Source organism: Syngnathus scovelli, chromosome 12, assembly GCF_024217435.2.
Source record: "Syngnathus scovelli strain Florida chromosome 12, RoL_Ssco_1.2, whole genome shotgun sequence".
Lineage (NCBI taxonomy): Eukaryota > Metazoa > Chordata > Actinopteri > Syngnathiformes > Syngnathidae > Syngnathus > Syngnathus scovelli.
The window spans coordinates 6,944,693-6,966,770 of NC_090858.1; the positions used below are offsets into that span (position 1 = coordinate 6,944,693).

Sequence of the window (22,078 nt, forward strand, 5' to 3'; positions counted from 1 at the left end):
TCTGTGTGGGGGGCTCATTTTGGAAAAAGCCAGTTAAAGGGCCCAATGTTGAGAGTGGGGACAGCAAATTAAGTATAAGAGTGGTGGTTGAAATTCCTTTAATGAGAGTCGGGCTCATTTTGAAGCATTAAATGCAATACACAAGTTGATGTGACTTGAATCAAGATGCAGCTGGCTGGTTGGGTTTGCTAAAGCAATTTGTGGGGAAAGAAGAAGCCAGGGGGAAAACAGAGGGAGTCATTTTCAATTAATTTTGCTGTGTAATCCCACTGATTTTTTTGTTTTTTATGCAGAGGAATTATTTAAAATTCAAAAAAACCTGAAAAACCTTTTTTGACTTTGTTTTTACAAATATAGGCCACCCCGTTGATTTTAGATTCCTTGCTGTCTCTCGGTAAACGTAAGGACATACGTTAAATAATTCATTTGTTATCTTGTGAACATTTAAAGACGACCTGGATATTTTCTATGCTGATGCCGTAACAATTTGAATGTTCAAATTATTCATGTGAGCTCATGTCGCTAGCCAAGGCTCTACCGCAGATTACAAGTGACTCATTCTTAACAATGCACACAAAGTTTTTAATTATAGCGTTACATGTGTTTGCAGTTATCCACACTCACAGATAATAACCATCCTATATTCATGTGCTGCTGCAGCAGGCCGGACTCACATGACATTACCGCCCACCTCAATGTGGCAGGGCCCGCTGCCTGACAGATGTCAACTGCATTAGAATAATGCAGTAATTCTTTGCGTTGGATAATCTGACTGGAGCGTGGTTCAAGAAACACACATTAGCATTTGAGTGAATGTGAAGCTTTAAAACAACAGAATTTAAAGTGAGATTTAAATGCGTCCACTTTCTCCCCTTTCTCCGTCATTATTTTCTTATTTTTATGTTTAACTATGTCTGTCCTTACCATGTGAATGCATTTAATAACTCAAGGTCAATACAATTAAAGTGTATTGCAGAAAATAAACATCACAATATCAGTTTAGATCATGTTTATGGGCCAATTGTTTTGGAAGCATTAAATTCTTAAAATGATTGACATAACATTATGTTTCGCCACTGTGTAGACTTTAAGAGAGAAGAGCTGTTAAGGGTCACGCAGCACAAATCTGCGACGCCTCCGGTGCCATTAATCTAAATTAATGCTGTAAAAAATATGTCATAATATTGGACTTGAAATATGATAAATGTTCATTTCGGCCCATCCATAATTAAGTCTCTTTAGCCAAAGAGCTTCCTCAGCCCATGAACGCATCAAAGGTGACCTTATGCTTTTTCTCAAAACAATCCACTAATGATGGGGATTGGCTCTTAAAAAGACTCGACTTATTAAATGTAGCGGAGTGCAGCATTTGAATTTATCGAATCTGTGAGCCGTATAAATGTGAGTCAATGAGTGGAAAACGTGCAATTATCAAATCTTGCTGCAAAACCTCTTCAAGGGCTGCCACTATATCAGAACAGAATTCCAATTGTGATACATTAAAGGAAAATGCTCATATATTATGCTACCCCCCCCCCCCCTCCCATTGAGATTGAAAACGAGGTGTTTTCGCATTACAAAACACGGAACAAGTTCGCATACTAAATCAAACAGCATGTATCACCGTGACCCAAATCCTTTTGTTATTAACAACTTCATGTTGTGTGTTCCAGATTTACATCCAATAAAGTGTCGGGAGAGGGTGCAGGAATATTTAGTGACAATCACCTACTTTAAATACCCTGTACATCCTTTCAACTCGAGCTGGCTAAATAAGTTGTATATTTTTTATGAGTTAAAATCTTCTGCTGTTGTTTGTATTAATATTCCTGCTCTTGCAAGCATCTGACAGAACCACTGATCCGCATGAAGCAGATTGGAGGGAGAAAAATGGAAATGCAAACAGTCTGGATTCTCCGCTCACGCAAGCAGCTATGAAAATTTTCTAAGAGCCGAACAATCCTTCACTCACTGGTTCATTATCTGCGTTGTATCAGTTGTCCTTCTTGAGTTCTATAAGTGCCATATTGTATTGGAAAAACCCAGGTAGGCCAGGAGGTGCATTCGCTCCATGCACTGGCCTTCCTGGTAATGAGATGGAAGAGAGCGTCAGCCTATTGCCAGCTGGGAGGCACAGTCCACTGGTGAGTCAGTCAAAGTGTAATAGGCAAAGCCAAGACATAGAGGCAGTCAGACTGATGTCACATGCGCTGCAGGACACGCTAATAATAGGATGTGTTTATGGAAATATCAAAATATAACATGCCACAGGGTGTCTTGGCAAGCTTTGGTAGGGGGGTGGAGGTTGGGAGGGGGATGACTACATGTACACTGCGATTTCCCATCTGGCTCGCTAACCTTTTTCATGCCTTCCTTGCTCCTCTGTGTCACTTCAGAGAACCATCTAGACGAGACAGTGTTATGTGCACATGTGGGCCTGGAAGTTCATTGATATTTGCTTTGCAATACGCATCCCGTTAATTATATACTGGGGGGGTGACGTCATCTCACAGGCATGATTGGAGCCGTTCTCACTTTCTACACAAGTCACAAAAGAGAAACAGCCGCAGGAAATTAGTGTATGGGCCAAGCTACACAGCTATGCCTTCCAAAAGCAATACAAATATTGGGTGTGATGTCATCCCAGAATACACCCCACAAACATGTTGACCACGTCACACTCAAGGGAGGTTGTAGGAAAAGCTACCTTAAACAATAGTATTGAGTCATAATTTATGCAAATGAATCGTACAATCGTACATGGTACAACGTGTTGTCACGTGTACGCTGATTTTTGACGTGATTGTAATTCAGTGTTTGAGAGAGACACATTTCTACTGCCTTGCACTAGAATGTTTTTGTAGACTTTGTTTTCATTGTTTTGTCATCTTTTCCTGTGTTCAATTTCCATCTTGACTGTTCAATCCAGTTCTCGTCTTGAATATATTTCAGCTTATTACCGTTAAATCTTTTTTTTTTTTTTTTTCAAGGAACACAAATATATGTTGTACAAGTGTATTGTTTGCATTCTTAATTGTTATGCAAAGGCTCATGATACATGCCGAGACTTAAAAATAGCTAAATTGGAGTGACATGCATGATGCGACCCACCTGGGGGCCCTGCAAAATGATGTACCTTGTTATTGACTCAGACATGTGCATCATTCATGAGCCTGCAAACCACAATGAGCGACTTTGCTCCTAACTGTTCCAAATAAACTTTTATTTTATTAGCATTTTTCAATGTCAGGTTGAAAGCCACAGATTTCTACAGTAAATCTCATCTCGGGCAAAGAAGTGCCATTTTAAATGCATCACAGCATGAACACCGACTAAAGGGATTTAGACTCGGGGAAACCATTTCGGGGTGGAGTGCCTGTGCATGAAGCCTTTTGTATTTTTCATTCTTTTGTTTTTTTACAGACCTGACTTGTTCAACACAAGGGCAAATCTGGAATAAGAACGCAGCCTCCACTCAGATCTTAAGAAGATTAATTCATGGTATGAATATTCGAATATGCTTCTTACAAAAACATGTTCACTCAGTGGAAACATTAATTCATTATAGTGTCATTTCAAAATTCAACCCAATTTTGATCTCTTTTAGTGTCTGAGAATTAAATATGTGCATAATTGAAGTCTCATATAATATTTAAAACACCACATATGACTTTGCCAAATGTTTTTGGACACTTGAAGGTCAACATACTTCTTGGTTGAAGGGGTCGATTTATAACCTTTCCCTAGTAAACAAAGCCTACATGATTCAATAAACAATGCCAGTGACTATATGATTGCTAACAAGTGTTGAGGGTGGAGGCAGGAACAGGTTGACACAAAACATTTTGGAACGAGCCAAATACACAGTAATATACCATGTTGATAAAAAAAAAATGCAGATGTAACAAACTCATGCACTTCACATGCATTTATTTTCACAGCACATATATACACTATGTCGGTGACAGATTTGTGTGGGTGTTTACTCTGCCAGAGCCAACACATTATCTGATGGGTGGCACTTATTTTCCCTCACTAACCCCACATATTGAATAATTAAAAAAGAACAGCTTGCTCCCATTTTAGTCCAAAACAAGCAATAATTTGAGAGCCCGTCGGACAGGCTTTGCCCTACCCCAAAACGTGAAGGGCCTTCAAAACAAAGCTTTGCACAGTTTAGTTGCACGCTAGGGTCGAACAAAGCTGTTTTGGTCTGAGAGGCAGGAATCACATTGCTTGTTTTAGATTTTATTTGTTTTTAGATCTGTTGAGCCCACTACTCATGGCTTGAGTCCATTTGGGAATTCAGTCAGGCTTGGAGTTCTACACCTGACAATCTGCAAGATGAGACAACAACCAGTGCTGCCTCTAAGATCAATTTTGTGTTTTCACATTTAATGTCCAAAAATTCTGCCAGGCCAATAAATCAAACCTTTTTCAGAGGATGGAATATAAAGGAAATGATGAGGGACATTTGTAGGGCAGGCACATATAAAGCACCAGCCAAACATTCAAATATGTTCTCTGCTTGAGGACAGACACACACAGACACACACGCACGCACACGCACGCACACAAAATAAAACAGTGGTCTGTGATTTCCACTGTGAACCACTGTGTCCTGGGGCCAAAATGTGCATACTGGCATTTGTTCACTGTTTTTTGTTTGTTTGTTTGTTTGTGTTTTGTACCTATTAAAAGCAGCCCACTAGTGAGTTCTGACACAAAACAATCATTATACGTTAGAATTTAATAAAATTTAGTAATACAAGGCTGAGAATTCTAATAAATACTAATCTCTGAATTTGCATCTTCTGTAAGAATGCAATTTGGCCAGGTGATGCTACTGGTTACTGTGCTCTTGCACAATAAGTGCAGAAAACACAATTAGAGCTTTCCAATCAGTTTTCTGCTTGAGCGTAAGAAAGCCAAATGAAGACCAATCTCGACATTCAATTGCCCAAGTAAGTTGGCTGTGTTCGCTCCCACAATGGCGCAAATGCCCCTTTCTAATCACACCCATCAACGAAAATATCAAATGGGAGAAAAACTCCACCCATGCGCGCAAATTTGCGCTAGTCTTGTTCAGAAACAAAACAAAAAATTAGGAACAAAACTAGGGCCATGAGACTTTCTCCTGCTTCTTGCTAGTGAGAAAGACATACAAATAAACCAGTGTGCTCATCAAAAACTGTAAATGGTGTGGGAGATTCACCTAATGGAGCAAACAGATTTGGAGGCTATCCCACATGCTGTGGAAGGAAGAGGATAGAAGATATCACACGCAATTTTAATAACAAAAAAGAACAATGGCTTTATGAGTTCTTTGTTTCCCCTCACACAATTCAACTGTGTTTACATTCCCTCCGCCAAGTGACAAAGCAATCTCTCGCTCCCTCTTCAAATCTACTTGTTTCACCTCCTTGTTCAAAATTGTCACCTCCGATCACAGAAGAAAACTGCTATTATTGCACTTCAGTAACTGTTGAGACAACTTCACAACAGCCAAGCTTTGGACACCGCTGAGCTGATGCTTCGCCAAGATGGCCTTGAGCAACAAAGAACTTTGTCTGGGATTTCGTTGCTGCAAAGCATCAAGCACCTGATAAGCAACAAACGGAGATCATTGCGTGGGAATTTTACAGGGTTTAGACATTCTCTTAAAGAACAGGAGAGAAAATAAGCTCATGTAACAACTAAGTGTTGATGACAACTAATATAAAAAAAATGTTGACAATAGAACCGTTTTCTAATTGTCTCCATCTCAATGAATTTTCCACTAGGGATCAGCGCAATGTGAGAAAGCAACAAAAGAAAAATAAACTAGCAGAGTGGCACAGTCAACAGAGGAGTGAGCACACTCAGGACCGATTTCACTAAAGGATTGTTTTCTTTTTGCGTGGCGCTACCCAATAAAAATGGAGTGCAAAAAAAAAAATAGTGTCTAATTCGCAAAGCATGCACAGATGGTGAAATGTTTCACTAGCTGAGATGGCAAGCAGAATGTGTCTTGGTGCAGCAGTGGTATTGCGCATATTTAAATGAGGCAATGCCTATATATTTGGCAAATAAATTGGCTACCTCTATGCAAATGAGCCTCCTTCATAAATGTCTAATTCATTAACACTTGCAGCACATGCAGTTCGAGTGAAGCAAGTAACAACTACACAGAGCTTGTGCCATTTTAGAGTGCAAGAGAACACCAAGTCACTGTGACTATGATGGAATCCATTTTGTAACCTACTCGCATCTCTCAACAGAAAATACAGACGTGCAAATAAATACATTTATGAACCCTCAAAACACATTTGTGGACATAAAGCAGCAAAATGATGACTTTCTGTAAACCTATAATTTTGTTATATTTGGAGATGTCTTGCCGTTACTGTGCTGATCAAAAACTGACAGAGGAGCTTTGTGCCATTTGACTGCACAAACCAATGGAGCATTTTAGCGCAAAACTGGGATGAGGCATTTCCACTCAATTCAATTAAAACGTTCTACTGGTACACAAATGCTTTCTGCTATTATTCATCGTAATTTCTGTCCTGCATTATTTACTGTTCAAACGTTATGTGCATAATAGTGTTTTGATCAGAGGTGGCCAACAAGGTTGTTCCTCCAAAGGACTTTCTTGAGCACGCACACAGACATTCCCAATGTGGATATTATTTGATCGAAGCACTAATAGAAATGCCATTCAACAATGATATGCAAAGTAAGCAGGGATGGACTCATGGATGGATGGAACTGTTGAGGTACAGTAAAGTCTGTTATAATGGATAGTTGTTGACAGTAATACTTGACAGCAACAAACAATCTCATATGTTGCTGTCGAAAGGCATCCAAATGTCAAATGATACATTTTAAGCAGAAAGATATCAGCACCAGTCGCAATTTCCGTGTATTCATAAGGTTGGCATAAAACACACTGGAGTTGTGAGTCGTGTGACCCTTTTTCATAGAGGGATGAGATATCAAAAGTTCTATCAATTGCTCCGCACATTCAAATTGTCTAATAATGTCATCTTTGCAAACAAAGGTGCCTTTGAGTGCATCTAATCAAAGACTAAACTTGTTACAGAACTGGAATGACAGAGATAATTGATTTTGTGGTCATTTTGTATGACTGAGACAACACCGAAGACAGCAAACCTTGGAAAAGATAAGGATGATCATAAAGCCGAAGACGTCAAAGTCAGTCAGATTATGTTTACGCATAAGGCCCAATTAACTTTATCCAAGAAATAATAGAAATGTCCAAACATTGCATATTATTTGCAAGTGAAGAGTTGAATGCTTACAATTACAATGTATAACCTTATCTTCTGAATGTCTCGAAACTAGTTGATTAATGTTTAGTGGCATCATTTTGTTAACAGAGAATGTTTAAGTCAACCATGGAATTGTTATCCTTGAATTCTTGGACGACACGTGTCACTGTTCTGTTGCTCTAACGTGCAATTACGGTTGTCGAAATGTAATGTGCAACAGGGTTTTGATTTGTAATGTAGCTGGATAAAAAAAAATCACTTGGCAGATGATTAAAATTGGTATTGGCCAACTGGGGGCTTTTACTGGAGAGGGGTTTTTTGGAGGCTGCAACAAGCTGTGGTGGCACCGTATTGATTTACCAATCCAAAAGCATCTCCCATGAGCCCCTTGATTTATTTGTCCCCTTTTGTCTATGAATCATATGTTTGGGGAGTCGTTCACTTCAAGAAAATATTGCAGAAATCATTGACCCATCTCCTTTGTTATATTTGGAACCTGCAGCAGATTTTACATAATGAGTGTTAACATTTTACATGGATACTTCCATTAGATCTCAAGGAGAGTCTGGACTAATAAAATCTTATTTTATCACAATGAAGGCCACATTCAGGTAAATTAATTACATCATATAATCAAATGATAAGTAGAAAAACAATGGCTGATTCGAGATTAAAAACAATATGGCTCTGAAATTGCATTATGTTAACAAAACGTGCAAACATAAGCATGCTTCTCATCTCAGCTTTCGTCTAACTAAACATGCACAATGGAAACGGAAACTCAGATGTTCAAAGAAGTCACCTGCCCAGTTAAGCCCTGAAAGCAGGTGCCGTATTCTTGATCAGGCAACAATACAATAGCCAGTCAGTTGGAAACCAGATTGTGCATCCGATCCAATTTCAGCGGCGGCTATCCACTCAGCTTTACTACGAGTGATCGATTGCAAATTGTATGTTCAGGCATTGTTAAGCCATCTGTAGTAGTTGCGGCGTCAATGTCTCAGCAGTGTTGAGGCATGTTCATTGAAGCAGCACGCTGCAGGCCTGCTGGAGATAAATGCTAAGTCGTCTCTATGCACACGGTCGCTATATGTAATTGTAGTGCAGAACTCTGACAAATGAGTTTAAAATCTGCAGCAGTATTGGCACTTTAGAATGCGCCAAATGTGACAGCCGTGTTTTGTATTGATTTTTAGTGACGGAGAGACTGAAAACGGACTTGAAGAGGCAGACTGCGCCACACACATTCCACGTTTGACCGGTTTCAGTCAGGCAGGCTATGACTACTGCCTTTTAAACCCAATCCCTAATAAAGCTCCCTTGTGTCCAAGCGAGAGGATTCAATCAACTAACTTCTGCAGCCTTGCAAATATAGTATTACATTTCAGCTTGGCTCTCTTTTTATGATTAGTACGGTGACTTCCAGATTCTAATACCACCAAAGGCAGAGCGTACCGCGGTGTTAGATGAGACATTAAAATGCAACAATCATGCAAATGTTGTATGGAAGTGTACAAGTCATACGCTACATTAAAGTCACATTAATATTCCATCATAATGGACGGTATAGTAGTGTTTGTAATATGAGCGCCTATCTCACATGCACAGTGCAACAAAATGGCAAGAATTACCTTAAGGCACTTTACAAACATGCTGTTTGAAAGGAATATACCCGTAGACCTTGCCTTTGTTTAATTTTCAAAACAAAATTTTCCATATATTTTGTAGTAGCAGCTACATTAACACTACAAGTGATATTTTAAGCCATACTTTAACATTAACTCTCCCAAGCATGAAAAGAAGTTAACCATTATTAAACAATGAAATTTGTACTCACCATTAACTTTAATGGGCATTAACGAACATGGCGAGGGAAGTTGCTTACCATAAAGATAAACCCAGCTCATTATGACGTACATCCTGTTCTTCTCTTATCAATATTACTACCTGGATTCAATCCATTTTATGCTCTATGGTTATTAGCGCACTCATGTTAAGAGTTTGAATCACATTGTGTCATCATTATTTTGGCGAGGAAAATGAACGTTTTCTTTTTATCGTTTTCATTCACAAAATCACAAAAATCCTACTAAAATGGTACAGGCCTTAATAATGCTTTCTCTGCAAGGTCACCCGTCCCCATTTTGTGAGGGGGGAGGATAAGCACCTAGTCCACACAAACACAAACAGCCAGTCAGTCATTGCGAGCAAATGTCATCTGTCTTAGTCAGTGATGACTGGCATATGCTGATGCCAAGCGTTAGACGTCATCCTTCAAATAAATCTGTGTAACGATGACTGAGGCAGAAAAACAAAAGAGGGAGCCACTTAATAAATACATGTGCGTATATGCATATTTTGTATTTCATGTACCCCCTACCAAAGGTTATAGATTGTAGTGATGCATGGGTAGTGTTTGTTGCACATAAATGGTTTTAGCACTCAACTGAAGTTTTGTCTTTATTTTTGGCATCCTTTGAGAATTGTTTAAACCCCATTAGTGACTTGATTAAGAGTCACTTAAGTTATTTCATTGTAATTTCCATGGACTTCATTTTAATGACGAAAAACACTTGCAGCACTGTTGAGTGCATAAAAGCCTGCCACTACTGACTTTTTTCATAAAACTCCTGCATAAAATCATTAATTGGAAAGTTTAGTTGAAGGCAACTATAACAAGCCAATCGAGGTCACTGGTGACGCACTAGTGACGCACTGGTTAGCACGTCCACCTCACAGTTCAAAGGTTGCGGGTCCGATTTCACCTCCGGCCCTCCCTGTGTGAAGTTTGCATGTTCTCCCCGTGCCTGTGTGTGAATGGTTGTTTGTTGTGTGCCCTGCGATTGGCTGGCAATCAGTTCAGGGTGTCCCCCGCCTACTACCGAAGATTGCACGCCCGTGACACCAATTGGTCGGTCAACAAGTCCAAGGAAATGATCTTGGCCAAATTCAATTGGGTCTACAATCCCTTCATAAATGAATCTGTGTGTACTAAAAGCAATGAATCTAAAACACTGGCTGCCTTTCTGCATGTTAATGGACCATTGACAAAAGACGGCTATATAGTATGTTAAAGCTTCCGTTCCAAATAACACATATAGATACATCTACATGTAATACATATACATGTAAGCAGCATCTCAGTTTTGTGGCCATCCATAATCTTAAAACACTTGCCATCGCGACTGAAGAGATGCCAGTGAGTGCGGTTACAGAAGCCCCTTGAGAAAGGATTGGATTTCTCCTCCACTTCCCCACATAGACTTTGAGTGACAGACTCATTTGCCAAGGTTTGTGGGTGGATGTTTATGCAAATTCCTCTTTGCTGTGGGTAGAAATAGCCATCCACTGACAGGCCAAAACCAACTGGGTTGAAAAGAAGGAGCATGCAACTAAGAGGCTGAAAGCGACACATCATTTGCATTACCATCTTCGGCATCACCCTACAAGGGCCAAAAGAGAAAAAAGAAAATATTATGCCACCTATACAAATAAAGTCTGAATAGGATTTGGTGTTTGCTTCTTTGAAATGATTCAACAGTGTTTATTGACACAGAGAACATTTCTCAGATTTGGTACAGGACCGCAGGACATGGCTCTAACATGCTCATGTAAAAGGTTATGAATGTATACTTTGAAGGATGAGCAGTGTGCAGAAGCACACACAAAGAGAGTTTGCATTGTCAATGCAGTTTTGGTGCTATTGAGATGCCTCTTGCGTGAAGGTATCAATTCTTCACATTACTTATTCTTCCTGCTGACTGGATTGGAAACAGGTTCACTGTGCTCCCTCTATTGTGCTGGGATATTTTCTTTGAGTGAATTATGCACATGATGGAAATAAACAAATCCAATTTGTATAATAAGAGGATAAGACAGTCTTCTTCATCTACAGAGACTCATTACTTTTGTTTGTATTCATATAGAAGCCTTTTTGAAGTCAGAGAAAGCAATAGTGGCTTGCTTTGATTCGCGAAGTCCACTTCAACTCATAAATTGCAAAATAGAGTCTGAACGCTGTGATGTTGGAGCAAGATGCGCAATTACAAATGGAAATGCGATATTATGCCTTTGTGGCCATGAGAGTGAAAAAGAAAACAAGGTCTTTTGAGTGAACTTCAGTCAGCAGCATTTGTGTGTTTTCACCAGAGCTATTATTGTCCATGAGTCACCGGTCAAATTATTTTTGCTTAAAACCTTATAATATCCTAATTCAAAACCCTAACTTGAAACACAAAACCTAGTTTAAAATCCTAGTTTGAAATCCTAACCCTACTTTGAAACTCTATTTTGAAACCAAAAAAAACCCCAATTTGTATCAATTTTCAGGTGCTCGTTTAAATCATACGGTGTTGTCTCGAGAACATCATGTGCAGCTTCTTCATCTTATAAAGCTCATTATTTGAGACTTTATTTTGATTCCTCTTGTATATGAAATTATAAAAGGCCATAAAACCGCTGAGTCTCGTAAATTATGAGTAACGGAATGTTAAATCGTACACTCATGTCAATGAAAACAGATTAGCCAATGGCTGATGTCCTTCATGTTTATTTCTACCCCCTACGGAAAATAAATACTTGCCAGATATGCACTGAACAAATTGACCAAGTGTATTGTAAATAAAAACAATACATACTTACTGTTTTTCTAACAATGTGTATTTGACTATCCTAATCCAGAGCAGTATTTTTCCTGTTCTCAAATCCATAAATGGTGTCGACACTTTGACCACCATCCTGTCGGCAGTTGCGCTATGACAACACTGCTCTTTCATTTGCTCAGAGACAGTTGGCAGCACACGGTCTGATAGCAGGTAGTTATCACTCCGACTCCCAGTTCTGGCGCCGCTGAAACACAGCCTCCGGACTGCGATCACAAATCCATGTCAAAATTTGAACAACGGTTTGCACAGCTGATCATCATCCGCCAGTCCAAGTGGCTCGTAGAAACATCCACGGGAATACAACACAATGCACTATGTTGGCGTTGGATTAAAACTTGAAAATTGTGTTTTTTATACCGTGTGTACTTTTTTATCGCCCACTTCTATCATCCACCTTTGTATAGTATCATGAGTCCTTCAACATTACTCCAGCAGCCATCCAAATGCAAATATGTTCAGTTGGTCCCTTTTTTTGTACACTTGCTCATATAATGTCAGAGATATGGTTTAGTTTCCGTTTTAAACTGTATGAGTGACACGATATTTCAACAATTTCAACAAAAATAATGCAAACTATTATCTTTATAAAGGCCGACATACATTTGTTTTATTTATGTATTCATTTATTTGTTTTAGAAACTCTTTAGAGCTGGTCTAGTTCTTGTTCCAGTGGACAGTTGCATTTCAAAATGACAAAGAAATAAATTCCTCTATCCACTCTGATTTGTATGTTCATTTACCTTCACTGGTTTAATGGAAATTGAGGCTTTTTTTCCATGAGCAACCTAAGTAACACACAAACTACTGAGCTGAACACAATATGTTTCACTCAGAGACGTCTTATTTAACCGTACGTTTGCTTGTGTAGGTGTACCCCAATGTTGTGGGTCATGATTGTCCAATTATTGCACAAAAAGATGTCAGGGACTGTCACAATGGTTTTTGTGGTACTTCAGTCAATTGGACTTACTTGAAGTGACCATGTCTTTTGCTAACAACTTTCTTTCCATCTCAGCAGAAAGGACTGCAAAGGTTTAGACGAAGGAACACTGAGGTCATGGCTATGAAAGCTAGGTATAAAATGCACCATGAAGGCTTTCCTGGGGAAATGTTATTATAGCTGCCTCTACGGTGAAGTAATTCAATGTGGAATTTTCAAACGAATTGTAACGTGATGATATTTTCTCTAGATTAACCTTAAAAAATCATATATAGGGTAAACCAAAGAGATTAAGGGCTGTCTCGCTGAAGCCTCTCCTTCACTGAATTGGAACTAAAATGGCCTCCAAGTGTATGGAACAATGGGGGTGAGCATAATGCAGTGTGACTACTGAGTGACTTGACTGAGATCCAAAGTGAATAAAAGGCCGCTCTATGCGAGGCGGCAGGGCTGAGCTGCGGCGGTACTCATGACTGCGGCGGGTGACGGCGCACTGGAGCCTTGCACCACGTTTCATTCCCCGATAAAATCTCAAAGCCATCTTCTATGCAGTCACAAAGCAGCATGTTCAAATGAAGTAAATGCAAGTGTGCAACCAGAAATCTGCACAGTATCACATTTAGAAATGCAGAGCTGTTCCTCTTTCATGGTCATTTTGCCATCATTACAGCTAAACAAGGCTATGAAATTCAATATGAATGAACTGTCATGGTTTAGGTACATTGGATGGTTGCCTTTAGGACCAATAGCATCCTTTCTCAGGATGGAAAAATTAGCAGGACTCATATTCGTGTTTGTAACCTAATTCTTGTATTAATACAGGGTTTGGAAGCCCCCTTTGCGGACTCATTAAATATTCATTTTAATATCTTTCCTACTTATGAGACCCAATTCTTGGTAGCATCATGAGTTTTCGGGGAAATTAAATACATTACAGGGACAACAGGCTAACTCCACACAGGACCAAAATTTCAACCCATAACTGAAAGACAGACTCACTAACACATACCCGAAAACACCACCTTACATGGATCTAAAAAAGTGCTTATATTTAGGGAAACACATATTCCATTTCCTTTTAAAAATGTAAATCTAATTGTAAGATGGTTGGGCAGCCAAGGCCACATGCGATACATCTCAAGCACAACGCGACAGTTTGAAGCTTCTTTAACAGTCTACACAATGAAATACAAACAAGAATACACTTCCCACCCCAAAGCAATGAGACGTATCGACCCCGATCCTCCAATGACAGCGGAACAACACAAATAATGAGACAGTCGACCATAGCCGAGGGGAAAACGAGTCGGAAGAGCAACAAAATGAGGGGATACCTTGTGAAGCGGCTGATTTCTCTAGGAGCGGGTTGTGGAAGATATGAAGGTGCCCAAAGGGAATTAGAGGATTTTAAGGTTTTATCCTATACGTGGATAATAAACACCAGCATCTGCAAAGACTATTAATGGAAGTTTCTGTTTTCACCACAATTTATGTACACAAAATAATGCACTGTAATATTGGGAAAAAAAATACTACGGTGGTTAGCCGGCAATACGATCCATGAACCATTTTAAAATGTTGGGGATTTGTTTTTTTTTTTTAGGTTAAAAGTCACACTTATCTAAAAGCAGCCTGGACACGTCATGCGGAAATCACAACGCTGACAAACACATTATTTCACCGTTGGGCACTGGCGAGTCATCATGCTGTTGCATGTGGTGAAAAAAGACAGAACACACACGCACACACTCACATGCACACTCATGCATGCACACACACCAGGGAGCAGGAGAGAGAATTAAATCACAGTAAGTGTCAGTGCAGCACTGTGCTGCCTGCTTTTACAACTTTTATGCATGAAACAGTGACAGCTATAAAAATAAAGCAGCATAAATGAGTCAGTAGCTGGGTTAAGAGTTTCCATTGCATCGCTTTGGTCTTGAAAGTGGCACAGCATCAACGGGTGAGGTCTGTCTTTTGTCTGTATAATCACCTCAAATATGTACGAGCTTTAACCTTTAAAACGGTCTACACACTGCGTATGCAAGACAAACGGGGACGCTGCGGCAGCGTGTCGTGCGTACAACCTCCAGCCAGGCCTTTTTGATTGGCTCAAACGGCCTCCTCTTCAACAGGAAGTTGAGAAGATCAAAGACGAGCGATTGTATCAAATACAGCCCTTGTCGACTGTTTGTAACGCTTTATTCTTCATCAGAAACACCCACTCTGTCACTATGACGCCTGTAGGAGAGACAGTGCTCTTTTAAAACCCAGTGTGTTGATCTCCCCCGTTATCCAGATGAAAACGGATTTATTCAAACCTCCCATCAACCAACACTATAAATAGATGCTAGTGGAAAATCGTCTGAAGGGGGGGGAAATAAGCTGTGCTCTTAAGCTGATATTAACATGCTGAAAACTGTCAAATGTTATTCTGGAATTCCCTCCGTAAATGAGCATAACGTTGTTGTGATTTGATCAGAGGGTGATCTGAATTATAATTATTAAAGCCATGCTGCTTCTTCTCAACTCCTGTAGCATACATTATTTGAAAACAACATTTTCGTAAAAGCACAAGATGAGTGGCACTTGCATTCTTCACAAATATTTAAAGGAGACGAATGTAATTGCTGTTTACTTCGAATTTTTTGGACTGGGGTGGTCTTCAGGTGTGACGTGTTAACTTTTAAGTAACTTTTAAGATGACCTAAATGGGTGGAGAAAATTCCTAGCCAATTGTGGTTAAATCGGAAAGTTAATAAATACAAATTTAAATAAATAAATATGGCTTACAGATAACAGCATTGGATCGATTTTGGATTAGATCACCCTTTACCGCGTAAATATGTAAGCACCTAATGCACGTTGCAAGCAGCTTGCGATTGATGTGTGTACATACACTCTTGCACATGCATGACACACGTGCATGCACACCCACGACTAAATACTACTACTACTACGACTACGAGTACTACTACTACTACTACTACTACTACAAAATAGCATGCAAATGTAAAATTCTTACACTGGTGATTCATTTTAACCACTGCACATTATTTGTCATCAGAAGTCTATTTTCATTGTTTTAATTGTTCTTTTCCATGAGAAGAGTACTGTTCTGTGTGTGTTATCACTTAAAAGTTCAAAAATGACTTCTCGGCACCATTTAGTAGGGTCTCAAAGGCAATGGCAGAGTACCTGAAGGGTGGAGCTAAACACAGAGGTCTTTGTTGATTGGTCAAAGGCATCATGCACTTTGTCAGCATTCGGCTTCGTGATAACCATAATGCGGTAAATCAAACAGCGTTCTACAGCTTGATGGAAATGTGGCTTAAAGTAGATCTAGAGTGATTCAGGGTTGCCATGGCAATGACAGGGACACTATCCTTCTTATTACAAGCCGATGTAGCAACTAAGTGATGTTGAAGCGTGAAGCGGCAGCCACCCAACAGCCAAAACGACGGCATAAAAGCATATTGTTCTTCCCATTGTGATCTCCGGGGAGCAATTGCCGCAACCGTTACTTCAATCCCACAAGGGAAAACTGATGTCCCATAACATTTGCTTCCTCATTATTTCCCCCACTAATCAAAAGGTTCATTCATGACTTTGGTGATGAAGGCCACTGCTTTATGAGTCATCACCGGATATATCACGCAACACTACCTATTACTTGACAGTCAGCTACAGTATGTGTCAAGGCAGCCTTATCACAAAGCTCCACAGTCTATCATGACCTTATCAGAAGCATTTACCGTCGAAAGCCAATGTTCTAACATGTTGCATTGCTCTATGGCAGCACGACAGTCAAATCACATAAGCCGTTAGTCTAATCATGTTCATTCTACTCCTCGATTTATTCTTGAAGCTAAACAACAAATGTTGCATCGTGTCTGCCCAATCCAAGATGCAAATGGCATGGAGCCCAAACTTGCCTAATAAAATATACTTTTTGAAATAATTCTGACAACGTATCCTGTATTTTTTTTTTTTTTGTTTAGTGTTGTCTAAATTGATGAGCTCCCAATCCCCCCAATAACTGTGGAACCTCTGAGGCCAAAAACAAAGGGCTGGGCCATAGGGTTGGTCAAAAGTACGGCTCAGACATGCTTCCGCCATTTCAAGCATGTAGTGCGTGACGATCACGCCACATTTAAAGGGAATGAAAGCACCCGCTTTAATTGGCCATGATTTAAGTCATCTGTGACCATTCACACAGCCGCGAAGCCCTCCCTCTCCCAGATCCGCCGGCCCACACTTGCCTGCTAAATTAACAACATTGGATCCACTCCGTCTCCACGCAGAGCCTCAATCTTAACAGTAATTTGCTCGCATCTTGCTTTTTACGTTCTTGTCATGTATGACATCATGGTATTGCATCTTGTTATTTCATAATTGTGAAAATCCAAACACATAGCTACAATTAATTATTAGATACCAGACAACGCAAAAGGTTTTGAGCAACAAATTACTTCCCCAAATTTGGAGTTTTCGGCTCCAGAGGCTCCACGGTAATAGTTTCTACCCGACTCCAAGCTTTGTTGTCCAATTAGTGGGGTTGTAGCCACCTAATTAAAACTCTACTGTATGTGTGCTCTTTGTTTCATGGGCCATCACGCTTGAGACATGCAGTAGGAAAAGGGCAGAAGAAGGGAGTGATCGACGTGCACATTGAATGATCTATGCATAAACAGTGCTCCATTACTGTGTGAGCACAGAAGGAGGAAGACACAGCTGCATACTCACCTTCTTTAGGAGGCCGCTTCACTTCGGCACTGAGATTGCAGACCTGGCCTGCGTGCAGTTGGGGCGACAAGCAGCCCTCCGTTTGGGCGTTGAGAGGTAAAACCACATTGTTGAGCATCAGCATGCTCTCCGATTCTCCGTCTCCTAAATGCTGGGGGCACGTGCATTTTGTGTAGACGATGCCGCACGTCTCAACCGTGCCTTTCTCTAATTTCAGGCAGTTTTCCAGCCATGTACAAAGCACTTGACACCCAAACTGGCTGGGGCTGGCCTTATTCAAGACCAGAAACTCCACAATAGACTTCTCCTCTTCTTCCAGCTTCTGCAGCGTCAATCCGTTTGAATCAGAGGGGAAAACCCGCCGCAGCTGAACAAAATTTTTGTCGTAGAGCAAAAATACATAAATATTCTTGGAATCGCACAGGTACACTATAGACTCATTCACCTTGAGCAAGGCATTAATCTTTTCATGAGAGTAGTGATCAAACTGATAGGCGAGGAGAGAATACTCAGAGCAGCTCAGGTCTTGTTTGTATAGCTTCAGGTAGATGCTGTATTTGGTCGGGTCTGGGTTCTCTAGTGTCCATGTACAGTTTGTATAGTTCTTAGGGAACATTTCAGTCACAGAGTAGGATCCATAGATGACCCCCTTGACCAGAGTGGAACACCAATAATCTTGGGCACCAGTTAATCCAAACATAACCAGAAGATAGGTGGAAAATATATAAATCAACAGGTTTCGAACAGCCTTCATCCTATGTCATTGGGCCTGCAAGGAGAGATGAGGAGAATTACACAGAGAACAACACAGATGATCAATGAACTAACCGGATTCATGTTTCCCCATCATGAAAATGTCAAGACAAATCCAGCACATCAACAGCAGCAGTATGTTTTTTTGCACCCCATCTTGCCACGCTTCACTACTGTACTTTGTGCAAACATTGCCACCTTGTGGTTACTCCGGCCATAATTTATTTATTTCTACGATGCGTGCATGTTTGTGTGTTGGGGTGACACGGGGGGGAAACATTTAGACGTTGACTGGCTCGTGCTGGGTCCAAGACGCAAACAAAAAAAGCTTGCAAATGATCATATGTAAGGTTAAAGTTGTTTGCCATCAAAAGGCGTGTGTGCATCCGCGTGTATGTTTTTATGCAGGTTGTCTGATGGCATTAACACAAATAAAGCACATGGATGTCATGCAACGAATTTTGTTTATTTTTTTTTCTCCTAAATGTGAGTCTTATTTTATTTCGGTAGCGCAATTTGGTAGAGGCGGTGCATGCGTGTGTGTGTGTGCGCGCGCGCGCATGTGTTTTCTCGACGTGCACGGGGGCGTGTGGACGAGAAGAGGATGGAGGGGGTGCAATGCCATGTCCTGATTGCTTTAATCCTGCAGGCAATGCAGCTGCGAGCGGGTGCGTGCGCGCGCGTGGGTACGCGTGCTCGTCCATGCAATTGAGGAAGTGGAGGCGATGAACTCCACGCTCACATACACATACACGCACATGAGCCAAAAGACCAGAATGGGGAATGGAATGGTGGCCCCTCAACTTATTTGTCGTGCAAGGTTCGCAGGGTGTGGAATCAGCTGTGAGCTCTAAATCCACGCGGATCCACATGCTTTTGCAAGATTCATGTGCAGGGGCGTCAAGGGGGAATCAGTATTCCGGAGGACGAGGAGAAATGGGTCGTCAAGAGAGACACGCTCGGTTTTATTGCCGAGGCTTCTAAAAAGCAATCATCTCTCTGGAGGTAATGTGAATGGAGACACGGTGCCACTTTAAAGTGGTGTTTGCCTCTTAAGAGACAGATCATCGCTTTAAATAAACATATCTGTTCATCTGTGTGGATTCGTGAGAAGGGCTACGCAGCACACACTCGTCAAGATTATTTCAATTCAAAAACTTTAACTGACACCAACCACGCATATAAATACAAATAAATCAAATCTTACCTTACACCGCGAAATCTATGGCTATTTTCCCAACATACTTGACAACATCCTTTATAAATCAAGTCTGCAGCCCTCGAGTGAATCCATACTCCAACACGCACGCACACACACGCACACAAGTCCGGCGCAACAAGATGCTTCAGTGGGTGGGAAAAAAATCAAATCAAATAAAATGCGTTACACTCCGCTTTCCCCGCTCGTATCCACGGTCCTCCTCCTCATCATCCGCATGGGCTTTCCCATCCAAACTCAAATGGAACCAAGCGACAGTCACAGAATTTCAGAGACTAAGAGGGGGAAAAATTAAAGCATTTTGTTTTACAGTAACATCACGGGTTTATTCGCCATCTCTATTCCATTTCCAAGCAAGAAGTCAAGCGTCACCCTCTCGTCACGTCGATAAAATAGAGGAAAGAAAAGATCCGTCTAGAGTGGGTGGATGGGAGATGTTTGGGGGGCCAGTGAGGACGCAAAAAGGCGCTTTGCTGGCTGCTTGCAGAGCTCCAAGAGCGGGCTGCAATAACACGTCACACTCTCAGCACCATACACACGTACGTTCACTTCTTACTGCGTCTGGCACCAGCTCCCACTTTCTTCCCTGCCCTCCTCCTCATTCTCCTCCTCCTCCTCCTCCTCTTTTTTCTCTCCGTTCCCCCCGCACTTAATTCCAATCTAAAGGGTTTCCCCCCCCCCCTGAACTGGACCCTTCTCACTTATGCTCAGACAACGTTTGCAGCATTCAGCATCCTGCAAATATGGAGTATTTCAAGGACTTTTTTTTTCTAGATACTCGTGTGGATGAGATTAACGGTGTTTTCCAAAATAAAATCTGTGCCCTCTGTCACTGGGACCCGATTTGCTAGTGTCGTTGGACTGTTTGAGTTCCTGTTAATCTTTCTGTGCATTCCTTGGCACTGCGCTGGGACAAAATATCGTGACTGTATATACTCCGGATATATACTCATTTAGACTAAAGAAATTGCTCTTCTTTTATTTTGAACGTTGTTGTGTTTAAAACAGGAATTGATATCAGCATGGGCCAAATGGCGTCTCCTTCTTTGACATTTTGTCAAAAGTTTGATGCAACAGCCATTTCCCAAGTTCCCCACCAGGTAGAGTAGCAACGCTTCAATTGACTTGCATGTTTGAAGACATCCTGATCATCATTTCATTAATTGTGCTAATTGTTCATTAATTTTCTGCCACTACTCAGTCTCGTGCAAAACATGATGATGATGATGATGATGATGATGATGATGATGATGATGATGATGATGATGATGATGATGATGATGACACTGGCTATTTTGTACGGCGGGGCAAGTGAGGTTATGCCCCATTATATCGAGCAGATGACACAGGTGAGGAAAAAACTACCTTACTTAACCTTAAACAGATTTTTTGTATCTGCATTTAATGGGCTAAAATTCATATTTGCCACATTTTCCCAACATTTTATGGATAACGGTTGTGTATTTCTACTCTGGTATCACTCGGGAAAGCTCCAGACTAACCTATATATCTCAATGTTGCTGTTGTGTGTTTAGTGTGAGTCAGTCTTAAAACATATTCTTCCTAGCAACAAGTGATCATACCAATTTGTGCAAAACAGTTTTCTGGGTTGTAGCCTAAATGTAAATAGCCAAATTTTAATCATAGACTGATTTCCAAACTCTTTGTGTAACATGTTAAATATTTTTTTTCCTGTTTCTGTATTCTTGGACATGATGTGTATATCAGCAGTAGCTCTTGGGTACAAATAAAATAGTTACTTGATGAACACTTGAACTCTCTTTCATTCACAAATCAACACTCAGCTAAATCCAATGTGAGAAGAGGCTCACACTGCTGGTCTGCGACAATGCAGCATCAAAAGCTTTGCAATGGCTTTCACTGCCTATTGCTGCAATTCACGGGGAGAATAGTGGTTTAATGGACGTGAGATGGGAGAGTTAGTCATGTGAAATGCTTGCTGTTCACATTTCCTTCCATTTGTACAGGAAGCAGGAGAGTTTTTTCTCTCCATTGGCGGCTAATTTTTAGCAGGTGCACATACAGCATGAACACCGTGTTTGTCGGTCTGTAGTCTCCATACATATAAAATCATTGATGAATGAGAAATTAATAGGCATGACCCTCACACTTATTGGAGCTCGGTTCATTTACATACATTTTGAAATATTTGCATATCTACAGTAGAAAGGAAGGCGTGAGCTAAGGCTTTGAAGATAGAAGCAATCGTTGGCCATGACAATTTGCTTTTAGTTTTGGAGCGTGTGTAAGCTGCTCTAATCATTTTTGCTGTGCACAGTTAACTCTCATTAGCCGGCCCTCTCTTTCAGGCTACGGTTGAATGTCTTCCATTGGAACAGATGCAGCATGAAGAGGCTATTTGTTTACATATTTTCAGTCAAGTTTCAGTGTAAAATATTCTCCAAAAAGATACCCATGCCATCCATCATGATGATCTAAAAGCTCATTTTAGTCTAAAATA

At 40.6% G+C, this 22,078-nt stretch overlaps 1 protein-coding gene and 2 long non-coding RNA genes across 10 annotated transcripts in view; 2 read left to right on the top strand and 1 right to left on the bottom strand.

The window, feature by feature from the left end:
• adgrb3 (adhesion G protein-coupled receptor B3) overlaps positions 1-18,378 on the bottom strand; it is an 87,229-nt gene extending 68,851 nt beyond the window's left edge. For all 7 annotated transcript variants that reach the window (XM_049736170.1, XM_049736169.1, XM_049736167.1 and 4 more), the window contains exon 1: positions 17,625-18,378. In XM_049736170.1, coding sequence (XP_049592127.1) covers positions 17,625-18,378 — 754 coding nt within the window. The remainder of the gene's footprint in view (positions 1-17,624) is intronic.
• On the top strand, positions 16,973-18,836 carry LOC125978661 (uncharacterized). 2 transcript variants are annotated; one of them, XR_011087817.1, is made up of 3 exons: positions 16,973-17,389; positions 17,503-17,720; positions 17,842-18,836. It is a non-coding gene; the product is annotated as an uncharacterized lncRNA (long non-coding RNA). The 2 variants fall into 2 exon arrangements; XR_007485106.2 differs by having other exon boundaries at positions 17,511-17,720.
• A 181-nt stretch (positions 18,837-19,017) lies between these two features.
• LOC125978658 (uncharacterized) lies at positions 19,018-21,366 on the top strand. Its single transcript, XR_011087818.1, has 3 exons — positions 19,018-19,382; positions 20,605-20,696; positions 20,798-21,366. It is a non-coding gene; the product is annotated as an uncharacterized lncRNA (long non-coding RNA).
• Positions 21,367-22,078: the final 712 nt, after the last annotated feature.